The 18,137-nt window shown below is 34.3% G+C and overlaps 1 protein-coding gene across 7 annotated transcripts in view; it reads left to right on the top strand.

Annotated features, from left to right (window-relative positions):
- Positions 1-18,137, top strand: part of PPIG (peptidylprolyl isomerase G) — a 36,848-nt gene that overhangs the window by 16,974 nt on the left and 1,737 nt on the right. For all 7 annotated transcript variants that reach the window (XM_081577907.1, XM_081577905.1, XM_081577911.1 and 4 more), the window contains 8 exons: positions 185-292; positions 1,325-1,369; positions 2,061-2,148; positions 6,413-6,442; positions 6,536-6,675; positions 14,174-14,387; positions 15,120-15,287; positions 16,690-16,777. In XM_081577907.1, coding sequence (XP_081434033.1) covers positions 185-292; positions 1,325-1,369; positions 2,061-2,148; positions 6,413-6,442; positions 6,536-6,675; positions 14,174-14,387; positions 15,120-15,287; positions 16,690-16,777 — 881 coding nt within the window. The remainder of the gene's footprint in view (positions 1-184; positions 293-1,324; positions 1,370-2,060; positions 2,149-6,412; positions 6,443-6,535; positions 6,676-14,173; positions 14,388-15,119; positions 15,288-16,689; positions 16,778-18,137) is intronic.

The raw sequence follows: 18,137 nt of genomic DNA, 5'->3' as shown, positions 1-18,137 counted from the left end.
TGATTTACATACATCGTAAAGTGGTTATCACAATAAATTTAGTTAACATTCGTCATCTCATAGATATAAAATTAAAGAAGTATGGAAAAAAATTTTTTCTGTGATTTCATCATTAATATTGCTTTAATACTATTTCCTTAATTTCTTTTCTTCTTAATGGCTTACTAATTTTTCTTCTCTTTAGGTGAAAAGGGGACAGGGAAATCAACTCAGAAGCCATTACATTATAAAAGTTGTCTCTTTCATCGAGTTGTCAAAGATTTTATGGTTCAAGGTGGTGACTTCAGTGAAGGTAAGACTAATTCTTACCAAACAAAGTCAAACATTCTTTGTTTATAAATTTATTTTCTTTTATTCTTATGTACATGGATCTGAAAGTTAGACAAGTCTCTGGAAGTACTGGTCCAATTTTCTTCTCAGCCCACTTAATCTTTTGGTCAAACAAAAGTACTGGAAATTCCTTGGCGGTCCAGTGGTTGGGATACAGAGCTTTCACTGCTGAGGGCCCAGGTTCAGTTTCTGGTTGGGGAACTGAGATTCCGTAAGCTGCCTGGCATGGCCAAAAATAAAAATTAGAACAACTCATAGAAAGAGACATAAAGGAGGAAACACATAGGAAAAAATTTCATCTTTGATGCATGAATTAATTTCAGAAATTTACTTTTGGATGAAAAGCAAAACATTGGCTTCCCTGGTGGCTCAGTGGTAAAGAATCACCTGCCAAGAGGGGGATGCAGGTTCGATTCCTAGATCAGGAAGATCCCCTCGTGAAGGAAGTGGCACCCACTCCAGTATTCTTGCCTGGAGAATCCCATGGCCAGAGGAGCCTGGCAGACTATAGTCCATGGGGTCACACAAGAGTCAGACAGGGCTTTGGAACTAAACAACAACAACAAAAAACCACTATATATCTCTTTGTAGCCTATCTGTGTTCATATTTGATTTTGTCACATCCACTTATCTTTTACTACAGTATAGTTTTTACCTCCTTTCTTTTTGTAAAAACACTGAAACTGTGTTTTTAAAGACACTGTGAAAGCTACTAGTAATTTCTGTTAGAGGACCTACACAATCATTAGAATCTGAACAGTCTTTTTTCTACAGATATTGATCAGCTTTGTCACACTCATATTGTTGTATCATAGAGGAGAAAAAGTAATTTGGGATCTTGGCAGTATTATTTTTTATGATTTGCTGTGAACCTTTGAGTATTGTTGGTATAAAGTCATTCAGGTACCTACTTTGTAAGAAGCATTTTGTTTAGGAATGCTTCAAGGAAATTACTGACCTAACAGTTCTAAGAGTCCATGCTTTTCATTCTTAGGAAATGGACGAGGAGGGGAATCCATTTATGGAGGATTTTTTGAAGGTAAAAATGTTTATATTTAAATTAAACATTTTAATGTTTACTTTTAAATTAAAAGCTTGATCTTAATCTTTATTTAAAGAGAGATTAAGCTGTATTTCTTAGTGATAATACCAACATTTTTGTGTATCCATTTTTCTATGAAGATTTTTTAAAAATCTTTGATATTCTAAATTTGGCTGTAATGTTTTCCCCAAATTTAAGTTTTCTCTGTGGAATTTCTATTAATGTGAAGATCGTTTGAAAGACTCTAAACATGTGGTTTTCAAATTAATTTCATATTACCCATCTTTAACTTTTGGGAGTCAGTGAAATTTCACGTTCTACCTGCTTTTTTCTTGTTCTAATACAAGATTGGAAGACAGTATGCTTTCTTTGCAGTAAGCCGTTTTCTCTATCAATAGCAGAAATTAAGTTAATGAGTGCCTCTGTGTGCTAAAAATAATATTGAAGAGAGATTGATATAGTATTTGGATTTTATAGCAAATGATTGAAAATTAAAAATATTTTAATATGAAAAGATAGGGGAGGGAATTGGTTAATATTAGATTTCTCTTACCCTGACTTTTTAATCTAAATTTTGCTTAGAGCTAAAGATCACATGATAGGAACCCAAGATACATAGAGGAGTGAAAATGAATTTTGAGGGGGAAATTATGCCTATAATGTAACTGAAAACTTTGCTTCTCTATAGATGAGAGTTTTGCTGTTAAACACAATAAAGAATTTCTCTTGTCAATGGCCAACAGAGGGAAGGATACAAATGGCTCACAGTTCTTCATGTAAGAATTTATGATCTGATTTAAAATATCCCTTTTTTGGTGTGTCATTTTTCTGGATTCCTGCTACTGATCACTAGTAAGAGAGGGACCTATAAGGGGGAGAATTTTTAAAGGTGGAAGAACAAAGAATTTAGCAATACAGCTGACCTCCCCTTTTGTTGAAAGGGGAGGTCAGCTGTACTGCTGAAGTTTTCAAATGATGAAAACTTTTGTCAAGAGAACACAGGAGCCAGCTTGAAGGGGTAGAGTTTCCACTGGTCAAATGAGGACAAGTTGAGCATTGATTATTTTGAAAATGAGTAGTGATGATATCATATTATCAAATAAAATAGAAATCCAGGCATCCATTCAGAAATAATAAGTGAATAAATAAGAAGGGAGAAAGAAAAACTTCCTTAGTAGAATGCAACTAATAAGTGTAAAAGAAATTGTAGAGTTAGAGATGTCCCTATTTTGCAATCATCTCAGTAGTAATTGATCCAGGAAAAAATTATCTATGGAGGATAAATTAAGGAACAGAATATTTGTAGTATCTCTTTGTAAATTACTTAATTAGAAAAGAGTAAAATACAGGTTGTTCCTCATTTTTCAAAGATTCTGTATTTGTGAATTTGCCAACTCACTAAATTTATTTGTAATCCATAGTCGGTACTACTACTGTTTTCCAATTCTGACAAAAAAAAATTGTTACCAGGGCTCATGTCAGCACTTCATGTTTTTTATCATTTTCCATGGGTAAAAATTGCTCTGCTCTTCAGTAACATAAACTCTTTTGGTCTCAGAAGAATTTAATCTGTTAACACCATATGGATTATTTATGTGTTTTCTATTTCATGTTTGTAACTCCCTTCTTCAACCATGAGAAATCTCTCTTCCATTGTATTAAAAAACTTCTACTCATTTGTTGAATCCTAGATTTAAAAATTGCCACCCTATAACACTGGGAAAAGTAACATACTAACTAGAGTTCACTGTTTTTAGCAATTTTTGTTTTTAAAGTGAGGGTATGTAGTTATCGCATTTAAAAGTGACTTTTGTTAGTACTTTCTAGTATAAATTTTGTATGGTTTTATGACTCAAAATATGTTATATTCATTTGTTTCAGATTATATTTCATTTGTTTTTCCTGCCAGATTGATTTGTTTTTTGTCCTTTTTTTTTTTAAACTTTTAAAACATTAACATGATTCTAAGAGTCAAAGCAGAGAGAATACCATTGAATTATCACTCCCACCTAACTCTTCACTCCATTTCCATTCCCCCATTTTTTTCACCCCTTTTTATACCACCTGTCCATATTAGTAACCAACCTCATTAGTTTCTGGCTTATTTTTCTGTATTTCTTTTTACAAACATAAGCACAGATACACACTTTTTTCTTATTTTCTATTTTTTCTTACACAATAGATAGCATACTGTACATAATGTTTTTCTCTCTTCACTTAATGATATATCCTAGAAATCATTTCATATCAGTTCAGAGAAATCTTTTTCATTTTTTCCATAAATGCATAGTACTCTATTGTGTGTGTATATACTGTAATTTATTCAGCCAATTACCTATGTATGGATGTTCCTGATTTTTTAAACAGAAACAACTTATATCACATTTGTTGTTTAGAATACCCAGATAAAAAGAAACAATCCTCTCTTCAAGTGCATCTTTTCATGGAATAAAAATATAGAGTTGCATATACTCTGTAATCAACTTTTGGATGTAATATAAATCTTTGTATATTACTAAATGTGAATTAGTAACATTTTAATAGTACATGTTAATCCATTGTTTGAATATACTATGGTTTTATTTATTTAATCTCAGTTTTGAACATTTGGTTGCTTCTTGTTTTCAAACTGCTCCAGTGAACACTGTTGTACCTATTGTTTGATGCATTTTTAAATTCTTCTATGTAAGTAACTGGAAGTTTACTTAGTCAAATACTTACACATGTTTAAGGCTTTACATATATATTGCTGCATTGACTTCCAAAAGGAGCGCTAATTTTACCAGATCCTCAGCAACACTGTTACCATTTATTTTCACTTTTTAAAATAAAATCCTTCCTGTGCTAACCAAAGCCCCTATGTTAAATTCACATGTATATTCTCAGAATCTTCCTAGTGTTGGTTTCTCCTGACCTCTTTCCAATTCTAGTTAACTCATCTTTACTTATTTGTTCTTTGTTCTTTTTTTTTTTTTGCAGAAACAACTTCAGTTTTTTAATCTTTAAAAAAAAATATTGTGGTAACATAAAATTTGCTGTTTTAACCATTTGTAACTAAGTCAGTGATATTATTTATATTCACAGAATTGTGCACCAACCACCACTATTTCCAAAACTATTTCATCATTCCATAGAATAGCCATTTCCCCTTCCACTCAGCCGCTTGGTAACCTTTATTCTACTTTCTGTCTCTGAGAATTTGCCTATTCTATATATAAGTGGAATCATACAATATTTGTCCTTTTGTGTCTAATGTATTTCACTTAGCATGTTTTGAAGGTTTATCCGTGTTTAATAGCATGTATCAGAACTTCATTCTTTTTTATGGTTAAATATCTTTCCAATGTATATATATATACCACATTTAGTTTATCCATATTTATTTGTTAGTGGACATTTGGGTTGTTTCCACTTTTTGTCTGTTGTGAATAATGCTGCAGTGAACATTGGCACACATATATATTTGTTTGAGTCCCTGTTTTCAGTTCTTTGGATATATACCTAGGAGTAGAATTGCTGGATTATATGGTAATTGTATGGTTAGCTCTTTAAGGAACCATCAGACTTTTCCACAATGGCTACATCATTTCACATTCCTATCAGCATTTTACAAATAATGCTAGTTTTTAGCATTATTTTGTTCTAGTTTTGCCATTCTCATCACTTTTTCACCAATCTGAGAATGACTGTGAAGCACTGCAAGTGTTGATTTAGGGGTTACAAATAAATTATAGTGAGCAAGCCCGTGGGCAAATATGAACTCTGTGAAGTGAGGATTTACTATATCTTGATGCAAATTGTATTTACTGAATATAACACAAATACATATATAGTGTACACCTAGGTTTTTACATTTCTAGGTGCTTTTATCAAGTTGAGGTGATTACAGTTGTTACAGTGAGAAAACAATAACAGGTTATCACTTTTTAAAATAAGGTGAGCTTATTTTAAAGTTCTAACATGTACATGAAATACATGTATACGTTAGAATTTTTTTAGTAGTATTGTTTGTGTTTTAACCAAAGGTTAGCTTTAATTGTGTTCTTTCTTTCAAATTTCTAATGCTTTTTTAAAAGATTTTTTTAAATAATAAATCTTATACAGTACCAATCCTTAGTCTGTTGTACCAATATGTCTTCATAGCTTCTCAGATAGCAGCTTTCTTAACTACAAAGTTTTAAGGTTGATGTGAAGAAGAAAAGGATTTTTTTAAATGACTTTTTTGCTTATTTTAGATTTTGTCTAAATTTTAATGCAGATCTCTTTCTTCAGCATGAGGTTTACTTTATGTTAGGGATAACAAACTCTAAGACCCATAGGTATTAGGCAAGTAACATAAGGGAATAAAGACTGCTCGGATTAGAAACTTAATTATTAATCTTGCTGTTAGAGAAGACAGGGATACTCAGCTTGACCAATTATTGCCACATGCCAAGTGCCACATCTTCCAGGTTTTAAAAAAGATCTGGAATACGGATTTTTATATAGAAGTATCCAAATTTGTAAATCTTGGCAGCTGGTTTAAAAATGTATAAACAGTACACAGGATGGACCACTTCTGTTCAGGCCCCATAGAACATGTATGAGTGCAGCAGAATGTGACCTGGGCTCTAACTGTTCAAAATGCTAAGGCTGAAAAGCACTGCTGTTAAACTCAAACTGGTGCAATGTTTTGGTAAGTTACGGTATACCCAGATAGTAGAACATTGTACAATTGTGGATATTCAGTAAGAACCCAGTTACATGCGAGAAACATGGATGGATAGATGTAACAACAAAACATCAATTTTAATTTCATGTATGTTTTCAATAACATATAGGTATTTCAGAACAAATTTTAAAAATGCATTATGTCAGAAGCATCTTGCATTCGATTCTATTTAAGGTTAAGGTAAATAAGATTCTAGTATGTTAACGTATGTATGAATTCTTGTTTTCTACATTGTTTCCAATGCAGTTATTTTCTTTTCCTTTTTAGAGATGCTAACTTTGTTTTTCTCTGACTTTGTTTTTATTCTTCTATCTGATGACTTCCAAAAGAACAACAAAACCAACTCCTCATTTAGATGGGTAAAGATTATTTTCATGTATTTTGCAACCTATTTTAAATTAATATATTAAAATAAGAAACTTTTATTTAATCATCTTTACTTGACTCTTTAGGCATCATGTGGTTTTTGGGCAAGTGATTTCTGGTCAAGAAGTTGTGAGAGAAATAGAAAACCAGAAAACAGATGCAGCTAGCAAACCATTTGCTGAGGTGCGGATACTCAGTTGTGGAGAGCTAGTTCCAAAATCTAAAGGTAAAAACAAGTATATATTTCTGCTAACTTTTATGTGCACAAAACAGTCTTAATTAGTTGGCATGAACTTTATACTAGAGTGAACATAAGTATGACATTTTTGTGTATTTTTAATGTATTTTTGTATTTTTTAAATGTGTTTTATCTTACTCCATATTTTGTTCATTTACTGCGAAACTGATTAACTTTCTTTGTCATTAATTTGCAGTAATTCATCGTTCTGCTTCCACGTTGTTTTTTAGATTTTTTGAAAAGTGTAGATGTCTAAATTGTATGGTAAATATTCTTCTAGGAAAAGAGTGTGGGGAGATGACAATTGAAGAGATTAACATAGGCTAACAAACTTTATGGGAATAAATTATTTCTCCTTCATGCACTGCTTAGATTCATAAGCATCTGGCACGTTTGAGACACTTTTTTTACTTAAACAAGAACACTTCACGTTAACACAACTGGTAGTTTGCTATGATACTATCTGAAATGGTAAGAACTTGGTTTTAAGTATTTAAAGTCTTTATATTAAATATGAAATATGTAATTTCTATTGTTTATTACACATATTGAGTCTGACAATCTGAAAGCAATGAGGTGAGATTACCTTCAAATCTGTATGGAAAGCAATAAAATATTGAATTGACCTATTCTTAATCGTCTAAGAAATAATAAATAATATCAGTACTTAGTTTTTTATGTTTAACAAATGTGAGAATCATCTATAACCTTTCTTTTCTGATCCTCACAAGAACTATATAATACTGTTTCTCTCATTTTACAGATACGGTCAAGGAAATTGTTATTGACCACGTCAGGGAACTGGACCCAGGTTTGCTGGCTCCAGGTCTAAAGCTTTGTTTGCTAGGTGTTGCTAACTCATTAAAGTCTTTAATATTCCTTTCAGAATTGCCCTAAGTAGAACATTCTGTTCTCAAGTTTTAAATATACTGATATGCTCTGTAATATGTACGTTTCATTTTGCTTTAATATAAAAAGACCCACAATGTTTCTGGAGGAAGATCCCCCCACACACACACACACAGACACACACAGACACAGATAGGGTTTGCAAGATCTTAGTTCCCCAACCAGGGATCAAACCTAGGCCCATGGCAGTGAAGGTATGAAGTCCTAACCACTGGACTGCCAGAGAAATCCCTGGAGAAGACTTATTTTTAATTTTCTTTCTCTGCATTTCACTTTGATTCAAATTATTTCATCTTCTCTGTAATCCATTGCAGGAATATTGCTGCAGCTCATACTGGGGCTGTTTAATTAACTTCTTATGTTCATGAGTCTGGCTATCAGTCCTTATTTACAAATAACAGTTACAATGCATACCTTGTGTTTGAAATGATTCAGAAAGAATGAGGTGTTGTTGAGTATCTTACCTTTTTTAAAAAACATAAAAACTAAAAAGCAATCTATATTAAACTTTGTAAATTTTAGACCCCAAATCTTGCCATTTTATTCTTCAAAGTGTTGTTGGTACAATTAGAATATTTTGGTTTAAGGCATTTCTTCCCAGATTATCTAGAAAATCTTCATATTTTATTTTGTACTTAACAATTGTATTTTGGCTTTTTTCTTGTGTTTTATAATTTTTAAGGATCTTGTGTTAAGATCTATTCTCTGCATATAACAGTTAAGAATGCTGTGTGGTTACATATTTAGAAAGAGATTGAGGTAATTAAAAAGCTTACATCTTAAACCATAGAAGTTATCATAGACTCTCTAATACATAAAAATTCTTTTTGGTATTAACTGGTCAGTGTTTGAGTATTTGCTGAATGGATGAGAAGGTGAATGAATGTCACTTTATATATTGTTTTTATCACATATTTTCAGCTGACGTGATAACTACTAATTTTGCCCGTGCCATTGTGGCCAGGAAGTTGTGCAGAAAGTTGATATAGTGTTCTAGTGTGTGTTCCTCAGACTCATGCTAAGGAAGAGTATCTTGCCCTTATCAGTTTCATCAGTTGAGGAAAATTTGTCGCTTTGTTAGTGTCTTCCAAGGAGTTATTGAAAAGATCAGGTTTGTTTCAAGTGTACTGCCCATGCCTGCTCTGTTCTGGATCACACTATGGAAGGAGGAAAAGAACACAGTTTGGCACCTGTTACCCTACAGTCCTTCAATTATCATTCAGAACATTGGTTAGAATGAATTTTGTCATGCATCTGTATGATCTTTTTTTTTAGGCATAGCTATGTCTCACATCCAGTTTATGTTTGATGGCCTTCTTACAGTCTTAAATTGGAAATAGTCAAAAAGCTTTGGGTAGCACAATGGTGTTCATCGTCATCATATTCAAAACTTTGTTTGAGGGATACACACCCCAATTAAAAATATATATATATAGAATTTTTCCTTCTTTTCTTTTTCTAACTTCCTTAAAGAAAACAAAAAGACTTCTGAAGAAATCTGACTGTCTGGGCCCACCTATATGTAGTCTTGGTGAGTCTGGTCAATCATCTTGTGCCTTTGTCCCTTTGCTGTTGTGAGATTGGAAATTCTACTTTTTCTGGCTATTTGAATGTGCCTGAGAAGGTTCAGAGTCAAGGGGAACATCCTTCCAACAGGTGCAGAGGGGGAACACTGGAGACTAACCAAAACTGCATCCCTGTAGAGGCTGTCAGGGGGCAGAGTGGAAGATAGAACACAGACCACTGCTTTGATAAGAACACTTCCTGGTGTTTTAGAAGTTACCATGATCTCAGATCATGCTGGTCTCTTCAGAGTTCACTGTAGTTGTTAAAGAGATATCGGTACACCTTTACCATGTAGCATGAGATGAGACCAGTGATATATTACAGAGTACATAGAAACACAAGTGCTGAGTTATGGCAAATGGCAGTAAACAGTTAAATGAGCAGAAATCTTGCATATATGTGATAGAAAACAGATTACCTGGCAATACAAAAAGAAGAGCACAATAGAGGAAGCAGCTGGTGAATCTTGTTCTTAGGAAACAGTGGAAAAGATCAGAGACTCATTTGTATGGTGACGGGATCCCATTTCAGTGTCCTTATTCTGGAATTAAGAGCCATGGTGATGGCACTTTTCATGGAAAATAGTGGGATATTAAACTTAGAAACTGTTTAGAGGGGAGACCCAGTAATTTTGAAATGAAAAAAGGGCTATTTTAGGTATAATTCCATTCTTTACATCAAACCTTATTTTGATGGCCTGGAAATTTTCTTCAATATAAAGGTTTCATGTGAAATTCATTGGTATAAAATTTATAGCTCTCAAAAAACTAGTAAAGCAGCATTTTCTTACCTTACATTTTTATAAGTAAAATGTTCTGGAAACTTGTCTTTTCACCTTAACATCATACTAGTAGAGTCAGCAATATTATATACCACACCCTACCAAGAGGTTAAAATTGTTGCTCTTTCTAATTCCTTTTTAGCCATTATGACGCTTAATGATCCTTAACTTGCATTGTGTTTTGCTTTCAGTACTATTTCATTTTATTTTAAGGATAGTTATATGCTTATAAATGATGCTTTGAAATAGATTTTATTTAAGTGGTTAGACAGGAAGTAGGTTTGGGGGTTTTTTTGGAGAATGTGGTAACAACTGTTGTCAGACTTGAGAGTTTTAAATTTTCTTCAGTTTTAAAAGTTAACACATTTTGTTCAAATTTAGAAAGCATAAAACAGTAGTCATTGAAAAGCCTTTCCTCATCTCTGTCCGTATCTCAGGCAGATTATATTGCCCTAAAAACAGTTATGAATCTTCTTCTGATCTTCTAAACTGTTGTAATATTTTGCTTCTCTCAAATGCTTACATGAAAAGTGATGTGAAAACTAAATAATGGTTTCTTAAGTGTATTTAATACATTTAGAGGGGTTTCCTGGTGGCTCAGACAGTAAAGAATCTGCCTGCAATGCAGGAGATCGGGGTTTGATCCCTGGGTCAGGAAGATCTCCTAGAGAAGGGGATGACAACCCACTCCAGTATTCTTGCCTGGAGAACTCTATGGAGCCAGACAGAGGAGACTGACAGGCTGTACTCCATGGGGTTGCAAAGAGGTGGATGTGAGTGAGCAACTAACACTTGCACTCTCAATACATTTAATAGGGATACTGGGCTTGCTTTTTAAAAACCAACTGCAGTGTATTTCTCTGGAAGGAATCACAATGTAAAATAAATGTGAATTGGAGCTGGTGAATAAAGCTTTGTTAATCATGGGGTAAAGCATGACTATGTTTTTTCAAGTAATTTTAACAGCTGTATTCTGTGCTTGTTCTTGTTGTTGTTGTTTAGTCACTAAGTTGTGTTCAGCTCTTTGCGACCCCATGGACTTTAGCCTGCCAGGCTCCTCTGTCCATTGAGATTTCCCAGGCAAGAACACTGGAGTGGGTTGCCATTTCCTTCTCCGGGGGATCCTCCCAACCCAGAGATTGAACCCATGTCTCCTGCATTGGCAGGCAGGTTCCTTACCACTAAGCACCAGGGAAGCCCCTTCTGTGCTTACGTGAAATATTTTTATTTTGCCTGCATATTATATAGTCCTAGATATTTTTATTTAGAGTTTCTCATATTCATTATGAATTTATTTCTTTCCTTAGGTTTCTTTAACTGTAACTCTCCCCCCTAGTCCCCATACCTAAGGTTTTTAGTATATACAAGTAGGTTTTTCAGTTCGCATACCCATTCTGCCTCACCAGCAACAGTGGTCTTGGGATGAGATTAACAATTGGATTCATGAGACAAGATAGGCTTTACTCAGCACTAAGCTTATTTATCATTATGAAAGGATACAGGACAGGAAACAGCACAGCTTGAACAGCAGTGTCATAGTGGAGATCTCTGGTTCTAGGCAGAGCTTGCATATGTCCCGGGCATCTCATGCTTAATATTAATAGGTTCATGGTCCTGAGAAGCATGCTTCGGTGAGAAAAGACTACCTTAGTTTAATGAAGCTTTTACCTCTGGTATCCCTTCAGCATTTATACCTAGTTGCCATTCTCCAGTGCAGCAGCATCTCATCATTACTAGAAAAACAATCTTGATGGTGAATCACAAACCCTTGGTCAAGTGTACAGTAACTTAGCCAGATTCTCATTTATGTCTACAAATCAGTGCACTCCTATAAATTCTGAGTTAAGAGTTTCAAGAATCCCCAGCAGGATCAGCAGAGCCCTAGAACTTCCCTGGTGGTCCAGTGGATAAGACTCCATGCTCCCAATGCAGGGAGTGTGGTTTGATCCTGGTCAGGGAACTGAGATCCCACGTGCCACACAGCATGGCAGAAACAACAACAACAGTAAATCAGTAGATCTCAGCCCTGTTCAGCAAAGCTACTCAGCTGACCTTTAGATTTGTGAGAAATAATAAATAGTTGTTTTAAACCACTAAATTCATTTTAAAAGTTTCAAGAATCATTTGGTCAAGTGCCAAATCCTCAGGTGTTTCTGAGAGGGGAACACAGAAAGGTTACAAACCAACTGTGAACCCTTTCAGTTAAGGTCAGTAAACAGACAGCCAATATGACTGTCAATATGACTATTTATCCCAAAGATAAATTTTTTGTCCTCTTTGATTTTTTAAATTATGGAAAATACTAACATTTACTAGAGTGGTTGAAATAGTATAACAAATCACCATGTTCATTACCCAGCTTTACCAATTAATTTACGACCAATCTCATGTTTCCTATCCTTGGCCGCTTTTCCATTTCCTGTTTGGAGCAAATTCTAAGCATAATGTTTTTATTGATAAGTTTTCCACTATCTCTAAAAGCTGGCTCTTCTAAAAAAAGTAAGCATACCATAAGCATATGCAGGCATATACACATATATTCCTAAATGTAAAAAATCTTTACAGTGTTGATATTTCTAAGTTTACAAATGTTAACTTTTTTGATGTTTGAGTTTGAATCCAAATCAGGTTCAAGTATGTGGATTGGTCTTGTAATTTTTTGGTTTGTTTTTCGTAGATTCTCCCACCATTTCTCTTTATGTTTTCTTGAGATTTATTGGTTGAACAAGCTAGGTCATTTTACCTGTAGGGTTTCTTTCCTATTATTGCACACACTGAATTTTACTATTGCATCGTTGTATTATGTAATGTGTTCCTTCTATGCTTCTATTTCATATACCTTTGGAGTTAGACCTAGAAAATTGATCAGATGCTGTTTTGTTTTGGTTGTGTGAGTCTTCATTGCTGCGCAAGGATTTTCTCTCCTTGAGGGTGGGGCTACTCTGTTGTGGTGCGCAGGATTATCGTTGTGTTGGCTTCTCTTGTTGGGGAGCACAAGCTCTCGGCGTGTGGAGATTGGTAGTTGCAGCACGCATGCTCAGTAGTTGTGACTCATGGGCCCTGAAGTGCTGGCTCAGAAGTTGTGGCCCGCGGGCTTAGTTCATGTGGCATGTAGGATCTTCCCAGAGTAGGGATCAAAACCATGTCCCCTGCTTTGGCAGAAGTATTCTCAACCACTGGATCACCAGAGAAACCCCCCCTGCCCCTGTTTTAATTGCATAGTTGAATTTACTTCTTTAAGTCCACCGTGGTTTGAATTAGAATACTTCTGGTGGGCCAGGCTCTATCCAGTCTGTCATGTCTTTCCCCAGTTCCTGATTAACTTCACTTATTTGTTAGTTTCCTAGTCCTTAAATCATTTGAGTTTGGTGACCCCTTTTAAAAATTAAAACTTTCTTTAACCCAAAATAAAATTTCAATTTGAAATTAACTTTTGGGGGGGCTTCCCTGGGTCTTCATTGGGCTTTCTCTATATAATACAGCATGTGGGGGCTTCTCTTGTTGGGGAGCACCGGCTCTAATCATTAGAGGGATGCTCAGGCATTGAATAAGCCCATTCCGGTGGAATCGTGTTTCTTACCTTTCTACATTCATGCAAAGTGTTTTTTCTATTACTTCTCTCCTACAGTTCTGCTTCCAATAAGAGAAAAAGTTGAAAACTATAAAAATATTAGAATCTGAGATTCTTGAGTGTTATTTCTGTGCTTTAAAAAAATGTTATTCAACTAATTCCTGAAATTGACTTAGTTTAGTGTTTTTACCTGTTAACTTTTCCAGAATTTTTTAGATACAGATATAACTCAGACCCATGAAGCTCGTGGGTGTGTGCGCGTGTGCATTTTCAGTGATGCCCGACTCTGTGTGACCCCATGGACTGTAGCCCATCAGGCTCCTCTGTCCATGGGATTTTCCTGGCAAGAATACTGGAGTGGGTTGCCATTTCCTTCCCCAGGAGATCTTCCTGACCCAGGGATCGAACCCATGTCTCTGATGTCTCCTACATTGACAGGCGGATTCTGTATCACTGAGCCATCTGGGAATCCCGTGAATCTGAAGGTCTGGATTGTAATCTTGAGTCTTAACTCCTTTCCTGTACTGTTCAGTTCAAATAGCTGGATGAACTAAGTTTTAAATACTGGATTTGGAGAATCTGCCAAAAAAAATTCTAAATTTCCTCTTACAAAGTTTGTCTAAAAAGTGTTGACTGAACCATTTTGCTTTTTATTAAAGCTAAGAAAGAAGAAAAGAAAAGGCATAAATCATCTTCTTCCTCCTCCTCATCATCCAGTGACTCAGACAGCTCCAGCGATTCTCAGTCCTCTTCTGATTCTTCTGATTCTGAAAGTGCTTCTGAAGAGAAATCAAAAAAAAGAAAGAAGAAACATAGGAAAAATTCTCGTAAACACAAGAAAGAGAAGAAGAAGCGAAAGAAAAGCAAGAAAAGGTCTTAATTTACTTTTACAGTACTGGCTTTGTGTTCTAATTACCTTCTGTTTATATATAAACCTATTGGGATATTGAATCAATTATATGGTATGTGAAAATAGAAATACTTTGTAGCATGACATATAAGACCATTCTGTTATGCTACAGTCTATAGATTAAATTTGGGTACATTTCAATTTTTAGCAAAATCATTCAGTTCGTTTTCTCTGAACTCAGTGACTTTTTTGATTAGATACGTTTGTATTTTATGGAAGGAATTTAAAATTAGTAAGAATTATAGGAAACCAATGAGTATTTTCCTTTTTTTTCCTCCTATGATAGCATAAAGCAGATTATGTCAGCATATTTACTTTCTTTTCTGTTGTGTCTGAAAAACATCTGTGTTTGTACTAAAGCTCATCTTCATAAGCCTGTTGCCTCTAAAGCAGTTTCTTTACCTGTATTTTAAAATACTTTAAATTTATCAGTTCAATGCATATGGAATATTTTGGTTCCATTTTAAAGGAAAGTATTTTTTGAGAATGTGATAATAGATAACATTTGGTTTTGGTTTTAGGTTGGTTTGTCAGAGGAACAAGTATTTTCCCCATGTAACTGCATCTTTGGTTAGCAGTGGGGGACTGGATGATAGATAGATAGTATATTTATAAAGGAAAGAAAGACCAACAATTGGAAAATTGAGCTGGGTACATAATAACCAAATGGAACTTGTCTGTGTATTTCTGTTAAGCGCATCTAGTGAAAGTGAGGCTGAAAATCTTGAAGCACAACCCCAGTCTACTGTCCGTCCAGAAGAAATCCCTCCAATACCTGAAAACAGATTCCTAATGAGAAAAAGTCCTCCTAAAGCTGATGAAAAGGAAAGGAAGAACAGGGAGAGAGAGAGAGAGAGAGAATGGTATGTCAATATGTTTATTTTACAAAGGGCCCTACATTCTCTACCGCAGAACCTTTCTTTTTTTTAAAAAAAAAAAGCAACAGTTTTTAAAATTTCAGATAAGATTTAGTTGGTGACCTTGTCCTAAGATTGAAATTTTTTAATTGGATAGTGTTAGCAAAGCTCCTTTTTGCCAGTCACACAGCTGAAAAGGTAAATTGACTTAATTTAGAGAGATTTTTAAATAAAAGTAACTTTAAAAAAAAACACTGCAAATGACAAAAAAGTATGTTAAGTGGCATTCCAGACAAATTCCATGTAAAACAAATGTTTTACTCTGTTATTTGTATACCTTAAATTTTTAAGCAAGTAAGAACCTTTATATTTCAGTCTGTCTGGTGGGAGAAAATGCTGTTTTCCTTGCCTGGTTTACAATATTGTGGTATTGAAAATTGATAGTATATTCAAGTACTTTGAAAATTTTTCTACATAATTCACATTATTAGAATTAGTAGTTCTGTTGGTTCTTTATGTATCATTTTAATAGTTATGTCTAAAAATAGGAAAAAAGATGGATATCTTTCTCTTATTTATGATCAGAAATTACATAAAAGTAATAAAAACCTGCTCATTCCCCCTATACTTTCACAATACAGTAAAAATATAAAAATAAATCTTGGTTACTTGAGTTGTGTTAATTTTGATGGATTGAATTGAGTTTACTCAACTGTTAGGAAAGGATGTTTCTAAGGAAGTAAATATTAAGAAGAAAATATTTGAATATTTTAAAGTAAAATGCATTTTCAAATATAGCATACATGAATGTTGTTAGTGCTAATATTCATATTATTATTTGAAAATAAGTAGTTTCCCTTTTTTGTATAAAGCATGATATTAAATATTTTTCTAATTCAGACCAAGTTATCTCTGTTTAATTCACATCAATTGCACTTATCCATAGTTTTATTACCAGTGAATAACTGCTGGTAGGATAATGAGGTACTTTAGAATCAGATAGCTTTAAAATTGTTCTCGGAACAGCATACAGCCTACTCCAAGTTTTTTTCATGTTCCTTAGCACTATCAAGTTGACTTTATCTTCGTAAAGATTATGTAACAGTATGTCTCAACAGAACACAGTTGGCATTTGGTAACAGAATAGTTCTTCATCCTCATACAGTACAAGATTCTAGCATTCCTGACTTGTGGTCACTCAGTACCAATACCACCCTCTCATCATTGACAGTTGTTAAAATGCTCCCCTACTTTTCCAAATACCTACTAAAATTGATAATATTCCTCATTGAGAACCACTGATTATATGTAAGATTTTAAGTTTATTAGTTTAGATTAATAGAGCTATGTTCTCCAGATTTATTTTTATTATATAATGTGTTTTAATTTTCCCTTTGCTTCCTTCTAGTAATCTACCTAACTCCCAGCCTCCTTCATACCAGAGACGACTTTTAGTTACTAGGTCTGGCAGGAAAATTAAAGGAAGAGGACCAAGGGTAGGTGATTATTTTCCCAGAAATCCTGATAATATTGCATTTATCTTAAATCTTGGAGTGTTTAATATTTTTTTTCACATAAGTAGTTAAAATTTAGATGTGGATTTGAATTGTATGTTCTCTTTTTATAGTACTTCTTTGTGTTGGTTCTTCTACGCTGAAAGTCCATGAGATGTTAATGGATTTTACATGTACATGGTATAAAATGAGATTGAGGTTTTTCTTGTGCCTCTTTGTTACTTCCTGACCACTGTGTGTCTACTCTTGTTAAAAATTAATCATATTTTACATTTCATACTCTTTTTCTTCACTGGATTCTCCTCTTCAGAATTTAAATATCTTCTTGTGTTTGCATCCTTTTAACAAACAAGGCTATACTTAGTATATTATTTCTTCACTTCCTACTTGTTCCTTAGTCATTTCAGGTTGACTTCTGCGGTTCTCCTGAAAACAGCACTTGCTTTATGGTCAGTTCCATGTCACAAAATCCAGTGGATCCTTCAGTCTTTGTTAATCTCCCTCCTTGTAATACTCTTTCTCCTTTGCTTCCATTGTCTTTTCTTCCTGTCTCTGGCTAGTCTGTCGTAAATTTCCAATGCCAGTTCATACTCCTCTGCCTGATCTTTAAATATTGTAGTACCTCAGAGTGCTAACTCTTCTCACTCTGTATTTGCTTCTTGGGCAGTCTCATCACTCTTGTAATTTCACTGGATACCTGTGCAGTGAAAACTCAGTTTTTCATCTGCTTTTCTGGTACCAAAGCCTTATTTGATGACCATTTAGGTGCCTCGTGGACACTTCAAACTCAGCATATACAGTGTTGAGCATAAGCACTCTTCTTCTTCAGGCCTTACCCTCCTTTAGGTTCCTGGTCTCGGTGATAAACACCTCCACTTGTGCAGTTACTTAAACCTGAAGCCCAAGAATCATTTTATTTCTCGTCTTTCTTTTCTACCATTTATAACTTACCTGTCGCCAAATCCTGTTAGTTCAACCTCTCCGATATGCTGAAATACATCTACTTCTCTCGAGTTCCACTCCTGCCATCCTAGTTCAATTCACCATTATATATTCTCTGAACTATAAATGGCTTCCTAACTGGTCTCATGGCAGTTCTCAAACTTTTTTGTCTTAGGACCTCTTTACACTCTTAAAAATGATGAAAGATTCAAAAGAGCTTTTGTTGATGTGGGTTATAGCTGTCAATATTTACTCTTAGAACTTAAACCCAAGAATTATTTAAAACAAGAATATGTAAGCACACGTTTCATTAGCAGTGGAAACAGATATCAAACCATGGCATGCCTCATTAATTTCCTACCTGAAAATTGGGAGAGTTTAGTTATTTTAGAGGGCATGG

Source organism: Giraffa tippelskirchi, chromosome 3 (genome assembly GCF_054371585.1).
Source record: "Giraffa tippelskirchi isolate mGirTip1 chromosome 3, T2T-mGirTip1v1.2.pri, whole genome shotgun sequence".
NCBI lineage: Eukaryota > Metazoa > Chordata > Mammalia > Artiodactyla > Giraffidae > Giraffa > Giraffa tippelskirchi.
The sequence above is the reverse complement of the archived record's forward strand: the minus strand, read 5'-3'. Positions and strand labels throughout refer to the sequence as shown.